The sequence below is a fragment of the Harpia harpyja genome, chromosome 12, assembly GCF_026419915.1.
Source record: "Harpia harpyja isolate bHarHar1 chromosome 12, bHarHar1 primary haplotype, whole genome shotgun sequence".
Taxonomy (NCBI): domain Eukaryota; kingdom Metazoa; phylum Chordata; class Aves; order Accipitriformes; family Accipitridae; genus Harpia; species Harpia harpyja.
In genome coordinates, this window is record NC_068951.1 from 37599707 (window position 1) to 37621713 (window position 22007).

Here is a 22007-nt window from a genome sequence, read left to right on the forward strand (position 1 = left end):
CTAGTTTAGTTGTTCAATAAATAAAATTGCAAGTACAAGGAAGTGACTCAAGAGTATGTATACTCTTGATCAGAGAATTACACTGTTGAATTTCATTACACTTGCTAAATGTAACTGGATTTTATTCAGAAACAGGTCATACTAAATAGATATTTATTTTTACAGACATTGAATACAATAGCCTTCCCCTGTGTAACTGATTGCTCTTATGAAAAGTACTGCTAGAGATTTAACATTTTTAAATTGTGTTTGTGCCCTCTGGTATGAATGTACCTGCCTATGAGTACCTACCTACAGGAGAATGAGCACAGACAAATCAGCAGTTTAAGGCATGATGGTCTCTGTCCATGCATGTGAACATTTGCTTGCATGTAAGAGAGAGGGGAGATTGCTTCAGGTTTTGAGTAGCTTGCAAATTCAGAAGCAGCTGTGGTGTGTTGTATACACTAGGAAGATTTTTCATGGTGTGCAAAATTGGATGATCAGACCTGGCAGTGGAAAATCTGAGTGGGAAAGCTTTGCAGAAAGTACCCTAAAGGGGGCAGAAACACAAATCCACGTACATCCTCAGTGCAAAGAATACGTTGCCATCAGCTTCAATTTTGCTACCATGACTGCTACTGCCCGAGTAAACTAATCTGGTGTTTTACTGCGTTTGCATGGCAAGGTTTTGGTAGCGGGGTGGCTACAGGGGTGGCTTCTGTGAGAAGCTGCCAGAAGCTTCCCCTATGTCTGATGCAGCCAATGCCAGATGGCTCCAAGACGGACCCGCTGCTGGCCAAGGCCGAGCCCATCAGCGATGGGGGTAGTGCCTCTGGGAGAACATATTTAAGGAGGGGGAAAAAAAAAAAGCTGTGCAGCAGTGATTGCAGCTGTGAGAGAGGAGTGAGAACATGTGAGAGAAACAACCCTGCAGACCCTCAGGTCAGTGAAGAAGGAGGCGGAGGAGGTGCTCCAGGCACTGGAGCAGAGATTCCCCTGCAGCCCGTGGGGAAGACCACGGGGGAGCAGATCTCCACCTGCAGCCCGGGGAGGAGCCCACGCCGGAGCAGGTGGGTGCCCGAAGGAGGCTGGAACCCTGTGGGAAGCCCGTGCTGGAGCAGGGTCCCAGCAGGACCTGCGGCCCTGTGGAGAGAGGAGCCCACGCTGGAGCAGGTTTGCTGGCAGGACTTGTGACCCTGCGGGAGACCCACGCTGGAGCAGTCTGTGCCTGAAGGACTGCAGCCCGGGGGAGAGACCCATGCTGAAGCAGTTTGTGAAGAACTGCAGCCAATGGGAAGGGCTCACGCTGGAGAAGTTCATGGAGGACTGTCTCCCATGGGAGGAAAGCCATGCTGGAGCAGGGGAAGAGTGTGAAGAGTCTTGCCCCTGAGAAGGAAGGGGCGGCAGAGACAATGTGTGATGAACTGACCCGAACCCCCATTCCCTGTGCCCCTGTGCCACTGGAGGGGAGGAGGTAGAGAATTCAGGAATGGAGTTGAGCCCGGGAAGAAGGGATGGATGGGGGGAAGGTGTTTTATGATTTGGTTTTATTTCTTATTACCCTACTCTGATTTGATTGGTAATAAATGAAACTAATTTCCCCAAGTCAAGTCTGTTTTGCCCATGATGGTAATTGGTGAGTGATCTCTCCCTGTCCTTATCTTGACCCATGAGCTTTTCATTATATTTTCTCTCTCCTGTCCAGCTGAAGAGGGGAGTGATAGAACAGCTTTAGTGGGCACCTGGCATCCAGCCAGGGTCAATTCACCACAGGTGTTGCTACAAGTCTCTTTTCATTAAAAAGGCATGTTGTGACATATTATTATGCATATCAATACAGAGGAAGCCTGGAGAAAAGCCTGGAGAAGAGAAGGCTGCGGGGAGACTTTATTGTTATGTTTCAATACTTAAAGGGGGCTTTTAGGAAAGATGGGGACAGAGTTTTTAGCGAGGCCTGTTGCGATAGGACAAAGGGGTAATTGTTTTAAATTAAAAGAGGGTAGATTTAGACTAGATATAAGGAAGAAATTTTTTACAATGAGGGTGGTAAAACACTGGCACAGGTTGCCCGGAGAGGTGGTCGATGCCCCATCCCTGGAAACATTCAAGGTCAGGTTGGACGGGGCTCTGAGCAACCTGATCTAGTTGAAGATGTCCCTGCTTATTGCAGAGGGGTTGGACTAGATGACCTTTAAAGGTCCCTTCCAACCCAAACCATTCTATGATTCTATGAAGTTATCAATGACTGTACAGAGCTGCTGAAACATTTATGGCCTACTGATACAGAATATACGCTTATCCTTTCCCTTCAGTACCAAATGCTTTGTCCATGGAAAATGCATTTTTCCATGATTTTTTTTTTTTTAAAGGCTGATGAAAGGTTTGCCAGTACTAATATATAATATCCTTGAAAGGATACTGAAAACAAGATGTCAGTGTCTCATGGCAAAAAAGGTATTTCTGTCATATATACAGGTAACTAACTGTTGCAGTTTTCACCTCTGTAGCAGTCAAGAATAATGGGTGGGAACAGTAAAGAGGGAAACTTTCTGAGCATTACAGACAGGGGAGAAAGTAACTCTGAAAAGCACCCTAAATGATCAGGGAAATATGGTCAAGCAGGTAAAATGATGCCAGGCTGAAGACTAGCAGATAGCTGTAGGCAATAAGTATGCAGCCATCAAGTAAATGACAGAGATATGTTTCTGTATTGATTTTTCTAAGGATGGAAAGTTTAGACTGATGTTTTGAAATGTATGGGTTGAGCCAGGGCTGTGGAACGTCATGCAGACCTTCCTGGAAATGGCGTATCATAAAACGGATTATTTTTAAACTTCTGCCAGCACTGCCTACTATTATCACGCCAAGTACTTCAGCTGCTGTAACATCTGTAAAACATCCATTCTGGGGAGAAGGAAGGGCCTAACTGATAGGAAGCAACACATAACTGACAGTGCGTCAGCCATAGAGCTTTAAATCAGAGCCCTTGCCCTCCCTGTACAGGGAAAACCAGAAAATCTCACCCACACTCAATTTGTCTTCATAGGCCTCTCTCAGCCGGTACCTATTAGAGATGGCTTACAGCTTATCTGATTTGTTTACCAGCTTCAGCAGCCTGTGATGACAGCCACAACTAGGGAATCTTAGCACGTGTGCCTAGTGTTACTCAGCCACAATCTAAGGCTGGGGCAACAGACACCAATTTTTGAAAGGTCTGCATGAGTCTAGGTGGGCCCAGTGACTTGAAATAATGAAACGATATCAGCTTCTACAGCTGACAGCACCTGAGAGAGAGCATCAAACCTGGTTGCCTGTATTTTTGTAAACAGTGTGATTGAACTTGTTATTGCTGAGTCAGTCAGGTGCAAAGGTATAGAAGGGCTTTTAATCCTAATGAGACACTTTAACACCTCCATCATCAATCCCTGAAGCTTGCTGTGATATATACTAAATTTTAAAGAGGGTCAAATCCAGTGTAAGATAGGCTACAAGGAGCGAGTCCAGACTACACAGTGCTAAAAGCATTCAGCGGATAATACAAATATGTTTTGAACAAAAACGCTTATATACGTAAAAAATACTTATATACAAATTCTTACACATTTCTACTTGCATATACATACAAAACACTTCTATAGAAGTGTTTAAAAGAACCATTTTTATCATTTATAGACAAGATTTGACATCTTGTCTGTGCCCTACCTCAGAAGATAAATTGGGTTTTCATAGCATGCAAGGTCTAGTGAGATATTCTTCTATTTGATTCAAGTTGCAGTGGGTTTTGATTTTAAATGTATGAAAGGCACAAACACCGCACAACTGCAATGTGTAGTTAATGAGACTATTTTAAACCGTCACCTATTTATGAATTTCTCTAAAATATCACATCTGTGATCAGACAGATAACAGCCCGAATAGCCCCGGGGACCTGGATTTCAGTCTTGGAACCTATCTCATATCATTTATGACCACGAGGTTTCCTGTTAAACATCAGACCATCAGCAGATGCACAAAAAGAAATGTCTCTCCAGTCACAACCCTTCCTTTCAGGTAAACCCAAAAGCAGTAGCTTGTTTCCAAGAGTTCTGGTGTGCGCAAGGGGAGAGAACACATGTCGCTTAACAGCCATTTCCCCACCTTTCTGAGGTACAGGCCTCGAGCCAGATGTAAACATGTTGTGGATGACATTTCCCTATAACGTGCCATCCAGCCTATCCTGAATGTAAGAAATGGTTTATAAAGTGCTGAGTAACATCCCATTGAATTTAACAGACCTAAGAGTACAGACATCCACATTACAGAATTAAATCCTTTGGCAACGTAAATAAATGCAGTATTAACAAATATTAAGCCATGCACATCCTTTTGTGAGGACGTGCAGGAGACTGAAAAACTGTGACTCAAGTATTTATACATACGATTTAACTTCAAGAATGTGAGAAAGTCCAACAGGCAATAAAATGTGTGTTTAAGTGATTGGCTGAACCAGATCCCAGAGGCACAAAATTAAGCCTAATGAACAAATCTTCTAGCACGTCATGCAGATTTCCCTTCGCCTTTTCTACATTTACATTTTGCATCAAGTTGGAGAAGGAAATAGTTTAGTAAGACAATGCACCTTTGAACTGAAATCTAAGACAACATAAAATCTTTTGAAGAATGAAGAAATTAATGAGCCATGTTAAAAAGTAAAACTTCTCATTTAAGTAACCAGAAAAAAGACATTTGTCTTATTGGTTTCCAATATAAAAATACACTGTTATTTGACACAAGTCAGAGATAGACGAGACATGAAAGTCATGAAGAAAGTCATTAAACAAAACTCCAAAGTGAACAGCTGAGAGAAAATTTATCCTGCTGGCCCTACAGCCTAGAAAATAATTTTCCCTCCCCTGAAGTGGTTGAGATAAATGATCTAACTGAAGTTAGAGGAAAAAGTCAGTTTAAATCAAAATTTTCTGTTACTCAAAATAAAGAAAAAAGGAAGAACAATACCAGACATCTCATGTTCAGTTGAAGGAATACCAGCTGAGCCACAGTTTTTATTTGATGATTATTCCCTGCTGTGTTTAGGCTGAACTAAACCAATGTTTATATGGCACAACAGAGCTAAAATTACTTGTCTTTTTGGATGCTCACTGATTCCAGACCAATGCTAGCCTACTAACTCCTAGGTCTTGACAATGATGGATGGCAAAGATTAAAGAAAAGGTATCATACTTCTATGAATGTGTATTACAGAAAAGTGATACTTTACACTGTAGGGAGTGAATGAAATGCAGGGGCAACACCTCAAGATTGCAAAAAATCTTTAAGTTTGAGATAAGATGTCACATTCTGCTCAACTACATGTAAAGTTTTGGTGTGATTTTATAGAACTTCCACCATTATTTAACAGATCAACTTGAGAGTTCCATATATATATATACACACAGTATAAGGAGGAAAAGTTATTTCTGAAAGGCCTTGGCACACTACAGGTAATCTGTATCAGAGACATAATTGAAGAAGAGGAAATAACAACACAGTTTTACTTTTTCCACTGTGAGCTTCTAACAAAGGCTTGCTTTGGAGTAGTCTTTCAAATTTCATGAGGGTTCTTGTCAGGGATACACCTTTTACCATTCCTTTTAAGTTCACTGAACTCTGACCAGAATATCAGCTTTGGAAATATCTCTGTACACAATTATGTTAGAGTTTGGCAGCTAAATTATCAAAAGATTTAATCTCTAAGGACTAAGCCTCTTTTGTGCACTCCACATCCAGCCTACTTCCAACTAGTCACCTTGAAAAGGAAGGAGAGGTGGATCTCATTTGAATACACTAAGATACAAGGAAACTCTAAGGGGAAAGGGACAGAATAGGAGGAGGAAGACAGATGATATTGAAGGAGAAAGCTTATATGGATGAGTGACGCTGGACAGTGTTAGAACCTAGACTTCCTCTCCCTCCTTAGTGCTCAGGACTGGAGCTAAGACATATTCTTTTCCTAATTGATAAGAAGAAGTTTTATTGTTCTTTTGTAGTCTAGATATTAGCAGAGAACATCTCAGTAGCATACAATGGGTTTAGTTCCTTATAACATATCAACATTTTTCTACCAACTGTAGAGAAAAAACCAAACAAACTACAGCCCCCAGAGGCAAAGGAAATGCACAACTGGCCCCTTTAAGTGTGTTATCTCATACAGCTCAAGCCAAGGGCTATTGGGTTCTGTTGTCAACGTAGGACAAGAAGACTGCAGAATGCTTGTTCTTTTATCAAGCCCTAAAAGGCCACAAGAGAATAGAAAGAGCCAAAAATGAGAAGGCAACACAGGAATATTAGTAATGGCTCCACTATCTTGATGGAGCGGTCTCATATCAAGGCATTTATCCTACACCCAGCAAACAGTGGCAAATCCAGAGTCTATGAGAATTATATCTGCATCATTTCCAAGTTACCAGTCGCTTGTTTACTTTCTGACTAGGAACTTTTTTGTCCCTCTCCCTAACCCTAACCTGTTGTCCCAAACAGACCAAGATCAGTTTCAGATACAGAGCCTCCAGGATCTCAGTGCTTAATCAACTCAAACAATACATATTGGTAAGTTATCATGCTTTGTCACGCCTGAAAAAGGAGAAAAGTTAGCATGCTCTGCCAACAAGGTGAGTTAGTGGAATATGCAAACAAGGGAGATGATGGTGAAAATTAAGGAGCCAAATGGCAACTGGATTAGAAGCCCTCTCCTGCTTGTACCAAACAAAGCCTTGAAGGGTATTAAAATCAAGTTCAGTCACAGAGGTTGTTACCTTTGACTGTAATTATGAGATTTTAATACTAATTATTGCTTAACTGACATAGTAACATCAGAAGAAGTATAAACATTTTATGGCTTTATTCAGCAAGAAAAACCGTGTTCTATTTAGCATTATATAATGACACTGTTTAACCCGTAAAATCACTGGCTATCATTCAAGTGGAAATTGAAAATCTGTGTCAGGGAGTAGATGATCCTTTTTTTCCCCCTCTGTATTAATGGAGAACAATATTCCTCTAACAAAAATTACCTTTAAGACTGTTCTGAACTTCTAACGCGATGTCGAGGGCATTAAACGGCAAAACTGGTTCATTGGCAATTTGCAAAGTCACTTGTCCTGTTAGCTGAAAAACACAAAAAACCCCAAAAAAACAGTCAAATAATTTCTAGCAGATTTAATAGCCAGCACTTCTTTTGGAATAGCACATACTTTCATCACATTGGATTTTCAGGGAAAAAGAAATAAAACCCCATAAACACATCTTTGTGAAAAGGAGTACGACCTAGACCATTGCCCTTCTAATACAACATTAAAAAATGTTAAGGGATTACAGTTTCTGACCACGCACAAGAATTCTGTGCAGTACTTTTTCCATGGACCTAGGATACTGCAGGAATCTCTGAAGGGCCTTACTTTTGCTTTGTTTTCAAATAAAACACCTCAACATTCTAAAAATAGGAATGAGCTTTATTGTTTTACTTAGTTGTCTGGTTTTAGCTATCGGATTTTGAGAGTTTACACAAGTAAAAAGAAAAAAAAAAATCACAGACATTAACGAGCTTCAGATCAAGCCCATGGCTAAATGCAAGCTGATCTGAAAACCTACTGCCTTTGAAGAGATATGTGACTACTTGAAGCACACAGATGTACAACTTCCAAACTGGATACAACACTACATTCTCTCAGTAACTTACAGAAAGAAATTCCCGAATGAGTGAAAGGGAACTCTCAGTCCACTCCAGACTAGACATTAGCGCCTGTCATGAAACTCAATAGCATGAATGCTTCTTTTCAACAGTTCCAGAGATGAGGCCAGGGGCTGACTGACCCGAGTGCTTTTTTTCACTTACAGAAGATAGGCTCTCCAGCTCAAGGCTTAGACATGCTACAGGGGCTGTATATAGAAATATGTCTTTCTGCCGAACTATACCTAGCCTGTGATTAAACAGAGGATTTCAGTCTCTAGGCTGCCAAGTCCATCGCTGTTCGTGGGAGCTATAAAAATACACTGACAAAAACATGCAGGAAACTTTCATTCATCTTCTTCATATCTTGATATTGCAAAAAGGGAGAAAATACCTGTAGGGCTGTGCTCTAAAATGGAATGATGGCTGCAGGTGATGGTGATCGTGTTGATAAAAATGTGGACTGAATAAAATCATATTGTACAACACTTCCCAAGGTAGTGAGGGGGTTAGAATAATATCTATCCTTCAAAAGCAATATGATAGTTGCTGTGCTGAAAGTAGCATTTTAATTCTACAATACAAAGTAGTAGGAAAAGACAACAATCCTAAGTAATATTAAAAACAATAGTACGGCAATTGAAGAGGAAAACCATCTCCCAGGAAAGTGGATGAAAACAGGGTAATATCAGAAATACAAGTTTCCTGGAGAAAGACTGATAGAAGCCCAACAACATTTCTCAGAAAGCATTAACGAAATGACCCAGCCACAGACTGATTTGGGTGCAGAGACTGAGGGAACATGCTGTACCTCAGGCTGCAACCTACATCTGAGCAGAGACATACTGTGAAACTATTGCGATTTACCTCTGGAGAATACAATATTGCAAAAGGCATGAAGAAAAAAACCCCTACCATATATACAGTGAGAAAAAAATAGGGAGGAATAACGATATGGCAGGCCATTATCAGGAAAACTAAGGAACTAAGAGTGAACTTGAAGGAAGATGAAAAACACTGTGTTTGGACATCTGTGTTAAAATACTACACAGTAACATCTCACAAAACTTTTCTCCAAAATTCCCAACTGCACGAGCCATTAATGCTTGAAAGCCATTACGTTTTCTATCAGTGATTACACACAAAAGTCCCTGGGTTGAAAAGCATGAGAAAACATTAGTCTTGGGAATATCAGAGAGGTATCGTGGAAATACAAAAAATAGAATTGTTTGGGCAAACAGAAACCTGTTCAAAACTGTAGACAAACCGGGTTCATATAATCCAGCCATAAGCAACAGTAAAAATCTGGTTCTAAATGTCCAAATGCCATGCAAAATCCTTCCTTGTCCTGCACGTAACTCTAAGATACAGCTGCCCAAAACATTAACAACTTGTAAATTGCTACGGAGAAGCAACTGTGGCAATGAAATAACATCCTATTAAAGAGGAGGAATTCTATATGGAGTCCAAACCCATTGAATCCTAAATAGTACTATATCACACAAAACATTTGAATTCTTCCCTCTCACCCCATTTCTGCAAAACCCTTCACTAAGTGGTAATGCAAGATACATACACATAGGTATATTTTAGGGAGGGACATGAACAGTTATACAGTGCTACTGATACTTTTCAATCTGCTACTGCAATGTTTAAGAACACAAAAGTAAGGAAAAAATGCTTCTTTTCTGAGGCATAAAAGCGGCATTAAAGAGGAGAATACACTAGTAAGCGTCTTTCCTTTTCATCATTATCTCCTACAGAATCTGGCTTAATTTTTGTAAGTCCATGCCTTATATCTGTTTCTTCCAAGCAATTTTATTTTGCTTTTGACTATGTAAGACCAAAGTTGTTCTCTCTTTCTCATTCAAATAAAGTTATACCATGAAAATCTTGTGACTGACTGAAGCATAGCATCTCTGGATGTAATATTGAGGACATTTGTGTGTTGGTAAACAGGTAACAGCGTTGTTTATTAAATCATGTACTTCATAGGCTAATTTGGAGGAAATCAATCACATAAAGGAAAGCTGAGAGCATTGATTTGAACAGAGTAAGTAATAATGCTGCAGAAGCATATATCAAACCCACATAATGCAGCAAGACAGAAAAGGCTACTGATTTCTTATTTATAGTCTTATTTTTGGATATACCGTTCCCCTGAGTACAACACTGAATATACATGGAAAATAAGACAAGCTTCTGCCCCCTTTTCCCTGTTGAAAAATGGTTCAGACTGACTATTGAATTATTAAATGCAAGAATAACTTAGCAAAGAGTAAAGACAACAATTTTCTCATAAAGTGAAATGCTAAAGCAGCATAATTGATTCTATTCCCATACTGAACTGGTTATAACGCTAATGACAACTTCTCAAATAACATTTATACATAATAATACACACACAATACACACAATAATTGATGTAACATTTGCACGATTATCAAGTCTAAAGAAAAAAATTATAGTTCAAATGCTAATTGATTCTGAAACGCTTTTCTTATATAATTTAAAATGAAAAAATAATGAATAACGTTCCCACTGCACTTGGCTTTGGGAAAAGTATTCTTCAGTAAACTAAAATGTATTTAATGAACCTCCAATTACTTTAGAGATAAATATTAATATAAAACATAACAATAATGGTAGAGTTATACTGTATTTCTTCACTATGAGGGTGGTGAGGCAGTGGAACAGGTTGCCTAGAGAGGTTGTGGATGCCCCATCCATCCCTGGCAGTGTTCAAGGCCAGGTTGGATGGGGCTTTGAGCCACCTGGTCTAGTGGAAGGTGTCCCTGCCCATGGCAGGGGGGTTGGAACTAGATGATCTTTAAGGTCCCTTCCAACCCAAACCATTCTATGATTCTATGTTTCTATGTATATTGCAGAATAAATCTTAATATTCAAAACAGGTTTATACCAAGGTAACATTTTTTCAAGGTCTTTTACCTTACAGCACAAACATCTTTGTAGGAAGGAAATAACTACTGTGCCTGACTTCATCTCTCTGACACTGTGCAGATCCCAAAAGCTAAAAAACCCCACAAACTTCCAAAAATGCTGGTGTTAAAAATTATTCAGTGTCACATGACACTTCCTAAATGAAGCCGTAGGTTCTTCTCTCTTCCAAAGTGTTATAACGTACTCATTTACGAACTATGTCTTCTTGCAATTCTACCCAACTTATGAACCTAATTTCACAATTAAAGTCAGCTCTCAGGGATATCAGGTGAATCTGCACCAGTCTCCAAAATAATAACTGGATTAAATACACACAATATGTTAATCTATGTAAATTATAAATATCCTTTATTGTTTTAGCTGTTTTACAATGTAAATAAGGGAACTAACTAAAATGGAGTTGGGGGAGGGTTCATAACAGAAATTTTTTTTTTTGGTATGTCACACCTGGTTTTTCAGTGAGTGAAACTCAGTTTTCAAGGCAACTTGCTTCCTCAAATATCCAAGCTGCCTACTAACAACTCAAAGCACGTCTATTGGCATGCAAAATTTTTTAAACAATTGAATACTTAAAATCCAGGATACAAAAACGTGAAAGGCTCCACTCAGCCTTTTTTACACAGATTCAGTTTTGCTTTTGGGGCATGCTGTTATTGATCATGTCTTGCAGGGACATGTCTTAAATGTTATCTGGTTTTACAGACAACACAGACATGGCAACCCATCTTCCATTCTGTCGTACTATGAGAAACTTGTAAGAATAAAATGAAAACATATTTAGCAGGTATGAGGATAGGAAAATATTATGCATGACAGAGATCAATCTGCTAGAATAAACATCAGCATACAGTGTGCAGGCAGTTTCTTTAACACAGAAGTTCACATGCCAGTCTTTTTTTTTTTTTTTTTTTTTTTTGTCTAGTGAGATTTGAAACTGTGTGCTGTATCTAGCCTGCGTGCTATGTAAACCTCAGTGGGTGTAAGTGCTGAGCCTTTAGGACATTTTTAGTTACATTAAGAGTGCTAAAATCTAAAAAGACATCTCAGATCTTTTCATATGCCAAGGTGCAAACAACATAACTTAAAAAAATCAGGTAAACTGCCATGTTTATCCTTTTGTGAATGCTGCTCTTCAGTAGTGCTGTAGTCCAACATTACCTGCTAGAATGAATTAGACACAGCTACTTGAAACCTGAATTGTACAGTGGCAACTCTTTTATATTTCAAGCCATATACCTCTGTAACATACTTCTTCTTCTTTCCTGCGTTCTATTAATTTTCAGGTTTTTATTATATAATTTTATTCTATGAATATTAACAACACTTTACCCTACTGATACCTGTGTACTTTTAGAGAAAACCAGCATACACATGGCAGCTAATCTACCAAACCCATGACAACTCACATTAGAAAGCAGATAATATAAAAAAGTAGTGTAGCAGACCTGTGTAGATTCCCAACTACAGACTCAATAGACCTCTGTATATAAGACTCCCTACTACAGACTCAAACAATCCTTATAACTGATCCGTGTGTGACACTGGGCAACTCACTCGTTTGAACTCTGAGCCTCAACTTCCTTTGACATCAGGCATTGTTTTTATCCAAGTCACGTTTGCCCTCACACCTTGCACCTCTCCCTTCACATATTATCCATGGGGTTCATGGATGAAGAAAGAGCATGGAAAGATACTCTGCTGTTTAGAGTGATCAATAACAATGTGTTGAAAATAACACTTTTTTTCTCTTTTCTCTTGTAAAGGTGAAAGAAAAGGTATAACTTCTGTGGCTGGCTGTTGCACTCTAATCTCAGGTGTTCATCTCTTTGCATCAAGGGGTCTCTCTTTCCACACGTACTGACTAGCAGAGTGACTTGCTGAGATCATCTGACATTAACCCAAACATAAGCAACGTTTTCAGTGTCCACCCCTGTGTAAATAAGGAATAAATCTCTGCATATATTAAGATCCCCTCTCAGAACCACAACATTAGCAATCTCAAATGTAAAAATCATCAGCCTTCCCCAACCTTTCCAACCTGCAAAATTAATGAAGTATTTTTAATAATACAGGGAAATTTCCTGAATTTGCTTTCTGGTCGTGTCTGTGTCCCGTCCCGTCCCGCCCCGCCCCTCCCCCCCGCTCTGCAATTTCCTTCATATTATCAGATTTTTTTAATTAAGCATGAGAAATTGAGTCTAAGTGAAATCTGTGATTCCCTGGCCATAACAGAATTTCAGCACCTACTACTACCGGATGAATAGCAGTAATCGTGAAACTCATGATAAATGAATGAGCATTTTTTAATACTAGGATCTCAATTTACTGTAGCAAAACTTCCTGCATAATCAGTCTACACAGTTGTTTTTCTTATATTCATCACCCCCCAAAAAAGTTAACACAAGAAAAGTCAGAGGCAGGAGCATGAGAAAACCACCAGTTCTTCGACCCTCTATTTTTCTGAAGAATCACATTCCCTTGAGTAGACAAAGAAATAGAAATCTGGTCACAAACACATTTGCTTTGCACTAAATCTGTCAATTTTTGACAATTCAGAAGTTCTCAAAAATTCAGTAGTACCATGTACGCTTTTGTTCTTACTGAAATCTACCTTGGCACCAGGGCACGTATTTACAGGTCAAATGATATTTGGGGCTATGTGACATTCAGTTCGACATACTGTATTTTAGGTCAGTAGAGGGCTCTCTGAGAAAAGAGTACGATGAGTCTATATGGTCTATTCTACGGTAGGTGAACTAGAGCATAGTAATTCATTACAGATTGCTGTTTCTGACCAAGGCAAGTCTGAGCTCTTACAAATATTTAAAACTTTATTTCAACACCTCTGTCTGTAATTTAATATTGTTTTATTTACTCTCAGTATAGAAAATACTGATTAGGAAGTAAAAGTGATAGTGAACAAAACATGGATTCTCCCTCTTTGCATGTATCCTGCGCACAGCAAACAACACTTAACTAACTGTATTAACGTGGCACACAGCATTAGGCATCCCTAATATTAAGATATGCCAGTATTATGATACCTTGGGCCATTTACTTTGGAGTACGGAAGATCTCTATTTACATGATCCTATGCTACATTTTCTACATGACTCATGATGAGATTTTGAGGCACTGAGAAATTAAGGTCATAAGTATTCTCTCAAGTGATTATTTTGCTTAAAATTTAATTTATTGGCCAACTTAGCAGTACACAACACTTAGAGCAGCGAAAGTACATTTTCTATAGATTTCATTACCAGCTGGGAGGGATCATTCATCTCACTGCTTTCAATTACTTGCACAAAAAAGAAACTCATTCTTATCTCTGCTTTGTTTTCTGTGTACATGTAGAAATTCATACATTTTAAATTGTATTTATAAAGTATATGCAAATATATGTTTTGTGTATACTTAAATGCATTTATGTGAATCTTTTAATACGTGTATATTAAAAAATAAATTTTAAATTGTATTAATTTCTAGTGAGCGATTATACCCCACGCCCTGTGTTGTAACTCCATAAGGGTATAGAGAGTTCCTTTCCACTCACTTCTACCTTCTATCCAGATCACCAATGAAAGGGATATGAGTGAGGACATCCAGGGGTCCTCCTCTCTTCACCCAGCACAGAGCAGGCAGAGGTGCCTTGTGTCCTGCGAGACATCACTGTGTTCTGGAGCGCACCGTCACGGGATGTGCCAGACACCGAGAGCACAACCAGGTTTCAGATGGGACTAGACAGATTCATGCAGGGCAGTGCACTGCTGACTACTAAAAATGATGCTCCAGATTCAAACTTTGACTGTGGTTACAGGGGAAATACACTTGTTCTGAAGCGTTCATCGCTACCTACCATGAGAGCCGGGGAACCGGGCTGAAGTCTGGCCCATTGTGCCAGTTCTCATGCTCTTGTTACTGCAGACAATGGGGATCATTAACTCAATGTCCAAGATAATAGCTTTATTGAGTTAGGCTTGGCACTGTGTAAATGAACTTTTACTCAACCTGGTTTGTTTGGAACTGAGGCAGAGCAACTTTATGTCTGTGCAGAATACACAGGGTTAATGCTTACACAGGAAGCCATGAAGTTAACTGTAAAGCACAGTTCCTTCTGTGGGCAGTGTAGAAATGTAGCTAGAGAGTTTCTCAAGTGCTTTATTCTTATTTTTTCTGCACATAAACAAAAATTGCATGTCTTTGAAGTATGCAGGAAAGTAGCAATAATCTTGAGAAGAGTTTATAATCATGTATTTTTTGTATTTACGTATGCCAAATTTTAGTGGTATCTAGGTGAAAAGAAAGTGTTGAATTAACTTCTAGAAGGGCCACTAGATTCAAACCCCTCGTTAAAAAAAAAAAAGTTAGTCACTTAGACTTTTCCCTAGTGCGTGTAGTTACGAGCATGCAAAAGGATATAACAGAATGCTCTTCTGCACTAAGAGCTTCGTGAGCTCTGGCTGAAGAGGTCACACCACGACAATACAAATCTTTACATCACTACAAACCCTCACGCTAGATTTCTTAAAGAGAATTTTAAAGTTTGTTCTAGCATTAATTCTTTTTTATCTCCAACTTTAAAGCCAGGTTGCTCTGGTTACCAGCTGCAGACTTTGAGAGTGACAAATACAGAAAATTTTGGTTTAAATCTGAATAATTTGCAAATAGCATTCCCATAAACCAAGATGCCATCATTGCACAGAAAGTGACCTTTTAAATGCTTTCATTCTCTGACCCTCTTCAGCTATAGCAAGAGGAGGGGGGAACTAGTGCTAGATCCTTTTTAAAGAAGGAATGTTAACTGCCTGAAGCTGGTTACAGGCAGTCCTGAGGAAATAGATTTAGCTATTGTTTTGGTAGAAAGAGAAGTATATAAAAAAATATGAAGCAAAATTTATTTCCACACATCAGAGGCAAAGATCTCTAATGACAACAATCGCGTACAGAAATTGTGTCTTGGATGGATCCTTACTACCTCAAACCAAAACTACATAGCTTATTTTTTTATCTGCATGTGTAATGCAGACATTCAGAAGACAGAACATGCAGCTAGCTAGCAGCGCACATACTTTAGGACAAGAAATGTTAAGTATTTTTTCTGGTTTAAGCTATAAAGTAAAGTTTAAAGTTAAAGAAAGTAAATGTCGTCTCCGAATACCAGAGAAGATATATTGGCGTCCATTCCTGTGTACTGGTATGAAAACACAGGATGCTGTGATTAACAGCTTGGACATTTAGTACATAGTTCCAGAAATCATCACACTCTTCCATGCTACTGAAGGCCTTCATTGCGTTTGCCACCAGTTTGTGAATATCAGTACCTTTGCCCAACTTACGCATGTGTTTAAGACTCGAATCAGGATGTTAGCACAACCAGCTCACCTTACTCACGATACAGGATAATCAAAGCACAAGATGATAGGACTCAGCAAGATAATTGATAATTTTATTAACAGTTGCCAGACAGTTGGCTGGGTCCTGCTGGTCTATGAGCCTTACAAGTCAGACAGTAATGACTAGCAGATAAAATAAGCAGCGGTGCAAGTCTGCATTTAATCACCCAGGTTCACAAGCACTCTACAGAAATACAGAGCAGCCTAGCAAACAGTATGTTGTCTTACAGTCCTAATTAATCAAAGTATCTTCTCATGTGCTTCAAGATACATGCATGAACCAAGAATCTTCCTGAATTAGGATCAATCCCAGGATCGTACATTCAAGGACACCCAAGTACTTGCTAAGTTTCTATTTGATCTGTAAAGCCAGTTCTTATGCTGAATCTGCAGGGCTCAGTCTGAAACTTGTGGCATTGTTCAAAACTAAATAATAGTCATCAGAGGAGCGCAATAATAAAGAAATCTGCAATAGGAAGCTTCAACCACAGCTTTCAGTTTAGACCTTGATATCATCTTTTTAATCACTTCCCTTTTACAGAAATGGGTTTAATTGAACTCCTAAAAAAAAGTCTCTAATCACACTTCATCAGCATGCAATTATTATTCAAAGGAAACCATATGTACTATTAGGCACTCTTAATTAAAATAATGCATATAATCTGCTTCAGTACCTAACAGTCATTCTCCTCAATGTTCATTATTCTTTTTCTTCCATTATTGTGACAATACATTTTTTTTCCTATTTTTCCTCATCTATCCCCATTTCATTTATACACTTTTTCAACATTAACGATTGTGATATCAGGACACTGAGATGCGTTAATATGCCATCAACTGAGATGCGTTAATATGCCACCATCCTTAAAAACTCATTGCATTGCATGACCTTCAAAATGTGTCAGACCTGACTATGGAGATTTGTGAGAACAGGATCAGGAAATGCTGTAACAGGAGCCTTACACTATACTCTCTTTTGCCTGAATTTTATTTGCAATTATGAAGTCTTCTACGTGGCCATACTGAAAGAAGAATGTATGCTAGGCAGCAGTCAGTCCTTGGAGAAAGAGAGACAGGATTTGGGGAGAACCAGGGACAACGGATGGAAGAAATTGAATCTAGGAGTTGAAGAACATGAAGAAAAGCATCAGTGAGGTGTTGAAGCAATGGTTCCTTGAGGAACTTGGAAAACTTGGACAGTCAATTCAGCATTGACTCAACAGAATAAGCATTATGAAAAGATTACGAGAACATTACATATTAAAGTCTAGTCTCCCTATCCTTTCAAACTCAGGAAAACTAAGATATTTAATGGTTATAGAGAGAAAAATATTGTTCTTTCCTCTCTTACCACCTCTTGATGCAAAGGTACCTCAAATTTTTCCACTTAGGTCACCCTAATCACAGTGAGGACTGGAGCACTGACAGTTCATTAAACATGACAGACAAGCCCTGAGGGAGAGACACTCGTGAACCACAGTGCTGAGGATGCAAGGGAAGCTGAAAATACATAGTTCTGTAGTATATGCCTCAAAGAAAAGACTCATAAACATTAACAGACATGTTCCACTTCAGGGGAGAATTAGACGCATAATGTACCGAGGCTACGCCCAGACACCAGGATACGCTGCAGTACCCACAAGGAGGCTCAATTTCCTCAGTAGGCAATTACTTCAATTAGGGTTACATTCTGCTCTTGGATATACCTGCATGGTAGTTACCAAGCCAGAAAGGTATTCAGGCTTCTTACTGGTATCATAACTAAAAGATGCAATTTCTGTGAATTTTTCACAGTACTTTTCAAATCAGAATATTCAATGTTCAATGTATACTGTGCAAGACCCATAGAATAAGAAGTAATCACTTGACTTACATTCATGATTTGAAATTTAAATCTCCAAAGGAGATCTCATACCTCCTCCTGTAATTAAATAGTATAACTTAACAAATAAAGGTGGAGGAGGATTGGTTGTTTTATTTTTAAAAGAAAACATTAATTAAAGATGAATATGTTTGGGACTGAGCAAGCTCCCCTCAGGCTTGGGGAAAATGCCAAGTCTGACAAACTCTTTGAGCCTTAGGGAATCCCAGGTCAGTTTGATGAACCTGCTGAAGTATTTTATAATTAGCTGGCATGCTGCTGAGGCTACCAATTTACCTGAAAAAGAAACTCCCTCACCTTTCAAACTTGTCCCTGAACAACAATGAATAAAGACCTAACAAATAATGTTTCTCATGACAGAATATTTATATAAGCAGAGAAAGAAAACTCAGAAGAATGTCCTGTGCTATAGAATGGCCCTCGAAATTCATAAGGAACCCTAGCAATAAAACTCAAACTATCTGAAGGTAGAACTGAGATTTATTACCACATCTGGGGCTGTAATAATACACCTGTTACTAAGATAGTCAAATTATGATGGCCATTTCATTCCACTGCACCCTATCTTTATGTGGGCTCTGTATTAAAATTATAAAGGCAGCATGATATAATGGCAACAACAAAGATTAAATAGAGAAGCACATTTAAAAAAACATATAATCTTACAACACTGCAGGAAATGTTACTACTTGCTCAAACGACAGCAGTTGCTGTTAAAAAAAAAATAAAAACCATTGTTTACCTACAGTACTGCACCATGGTTGCTCCAGCTACTACCCGTTTTAAATATCTTATTATTTATAATCATCATTAGTGTCTAAGCACCAAAAATACATGTCTCGGAAAAAAATTCGAAAGACATCTACTCTAAAAGGCTTGTCGCCTACCTTAACCTTATCCAATAGAATCAAACAAAGAAGTGGGTGTATGGCATATGAAAGGCACAGGTTACTTCAGCCTATCTGACAAGCCTTGTTGTAAGAACAACTCAAATACCAGGACTCACCTTGTTGGTAAGCACCATATTTTTGTTAGCTTCTAGTCTTGCTATTGATTCCTTTTGTTTTGGCTTAGCTGAATGCCTATTTGTCTCCAGTTTTAGATTAACTTTCTGGAACAAATGAGTTCATTGTAAGATATCTCAGTATGGGCAAATAGACAAGGAGACAAGTTTTGCCTGAGTGTTCCAAATATAAGGACAACAAGGATGGAGATCTGATGACTGTACTGAAAGAAGATGATGAAAGGCACGTTGTTGAAGAGACTGGAGAGTGGAAGAGATGGGGTTTGAAAAAGGCAAAAGATTTAGAAAGAAAAACAAGTTAGAATTTGCTGCACAACATTCAACAGGAGCCTGGGGAATTTCTGAAAGAGGAGATGGCAAGATTAAAAGGACAGCTGAGGAAGATCATTTTGGCAACAACACTATAAATGGATTGCAGGGAGAAAAAAGACTTGCAAGGCAAATGTGTCAAGACAAGAGAAGATTACAATGCAGACAAGTGGTTTGATCACGAGGCCAGGGAGAAAAGGATGGATTTTTAGAAATACCATAGAATGAAAATGTATCAGAGGAAAATACTTAACAATGTCCTTCAGCATACTGTAATCAGTGTGAACTCAGCATAATTTCCCCATACTATGTACAATTCCAAATAAATTGTGCCCTGAACTGAAATAGTACTGCAGAACATGACATTGATACATAGTGAACAAATCAGTGGGAGTGCTGATAGCATCCAAAGTGATATATGCAGGCACGTGTGTGTGTGTTAAGTGTACTTGCATACACAGATGAGAGAAAGACTCATCTCAAGATTCTTCTGTATGTAAAAATTGAAGACAGATGCAGTTACAGATAAAATTAGATTTTCAGACCTCAAGATAAATTAAGACTTTGTAGACTCTAGGAAATTTCTGCCCCCCCCCACAGTAGAAAGGCAACGTGTATAGGCATTTGATGTACTATGAACAGCTTTAAACTAAATGTAAATAATCTTCAAAAGATTTTTGATATTGAGGTGAAATTTCTAGAACGTTTTGCAGTATGTCTACATTGTACGTCAAAAATACAAAACACATTTTAAAGTTTTTCATTTGTATATTCAGAGAAACTAAAAAGCCCTACAGAAACTGTTCTGATCTCTTGGGTATACCATAATGCTGTAACAGATTCTGAACTCTAATTAACAATATTTTCATCCAAGCCTCATCCAATAATAAGGATATGGGGCATTTCTGGGGTGAGAAACTGATCAGAATGTGCACGTGATACTTGATTTAAAAAAAAAAAAAAAATACATAGTTTTCATTTATGGACCTAATGAAAAAGATAGATTTTAGAATTCACTCAGTGGCCAAATTAACAAGTAACAAACTAAGTTTTTTAACACCTTTTAAACTCCATTTCACATTATGAATACTGGCCTCTTAAATTATTTGAAACAAGAAAAATGGAAATGACACTCTAAATCTTGTGGTTTCTAGGAGCTGCTAATTGCATACTGCTCGGTGGTCACAGTCCAGCATCGGGAGGGTTGTCCCAAGAGACAGCACATAGGCATCGCCATGTCTCTCCATTCCCAAATGTTTAAATCTTCCATACTGAGAACAGCAGACACTAGACACAGTATTAGATTAGACCACCATACTATTCTGATTTTGGTAATATTTATTTTACCTCCAGCCCTCCAGCATTCCTCTGCACAAAACCATGTGTCCCTGAGACGGAGGTTTAACTATACATCTTCAGTCGAGTTTATTGTCTTTTCGGCTTATTCTGCTCAAGTAGCAACTGACATTTGCAAAAGAGGGGATGAAGGGGGAGACTAGCACTATCTAAGCAGAGGGTTTTGTTTGTGCAGAATATTACATTAAAAGAGCCCAGTAGCTATTAGTGATTATTAATCTTCAATTACAATAATAGCCATATTTAACAAAAAAAAGAACAGGCTATGCTGCAAGTCAGGAAAAAAGCCTTTTTAATTGTCAGCCCTGCTATTCTAAAAGACTCTTCACCCTATTCATTCAGTTATCATTCTGTAGTTTATAATTAAAGTGCTAATGTATATCAGAATTCTTTGATCTCAAAATAAAGGATTCTTTTACCAAAGAAATTAAGAACACAGTAGTTACAGGAAATTCAAGTTTCCAAGTAAAAATTAAAAGAAACAACCCAAAAGTAAAGTAATGTAATTAAGGAAAAACTATTTTTGTTGAATAAGAGAAGGAAAAAAATTTGTGAGTAGTCATTCTGGATTGTGGAACAGTTTGTCAAGTAAAGTGGCAAAAGACCTTTCTCTTCAACGGTTAAATACAATCTCGGAAGAAAGGAAGTAAGTGTACTGTACTGTCAGGAATGGACTCAATTACCTCAAAGTTCTTTATCTTAAGCTAACGAGTAAAGGTAATTCATATGTCCTGAAATCTAACTTCAATTAGCATGAGTTATAACGATTCATAGTATCTCATCCATGATATTTTATTTCCATATTAATTTCATATTTGAGGGAAAAGATAGTCAGCAGCATGTTATGTCACAAAGTCCATCTAAATTAATGCAAATAAAAAGAACTATGTGTAGTCATCTACACTATGTACAGGCATTACCTTAAACACTCAAGGTCAGCAGAACTCTTAACATACAGTCTCGTCTCTTGTGTCTTGCTGATTAAAGACAGTGTGACTGAAACCTGACTTTAAAAAACCAAAGGAAAACATTTTCATAATTAATTTTGGCTTTTAGTCTGCTAAGAAGAATCTACTTGGGTCACTGGAGATTTTAACTGGAGTATGTGTTTCCCTACCCCAGTTTAGATGACAGGTACTAAAAAAAGCTGGTAACTAAAAGGGATAGAGTCAGCAAGCCAGTAAGATCCCACACTGCTTATCTGCCAGTACCACCAGTCACTTCTGAAAATGGAACTTGAGCCTTGGAAAAATCTTTCAAAAGCAACTACTGGCTCAAAGATGTGAGTGGACACCAGGCAACCTTAGCTCTTATCACAGCTCTGATACTGTCACCCCTTCGCTCACATTCTGCTTCTCTGGGAAAGGGAGCTTATTTACCTCTCGGGTTAAAAAA

At 38.5% G+C, this 22007-nt stretch overlaps 1 protein-coding gene across 1 annotated transcript in view; it reads right to left on the reverse strand.

Annotated features, from left to right (window-relative positions):
- The window catches only part of NAALADL2 (N-acetylated alpha-linked acidic dipeptidase like 2), a 507372-nt gene that overhangs the window by 30798 nt on the left and 454567 nt on the right, over positions 1-22007 (reverse strand). The window contains exon 14 of the mRNA XM_052804208.1: positions 7032-7125. Coding sequence (XP_052660168.1) covers positions 7032-7125 — 94 coding nt within the window. The remainder of the gene's footprint in view (positions 1-7031; positions 7126-22007) is intronic.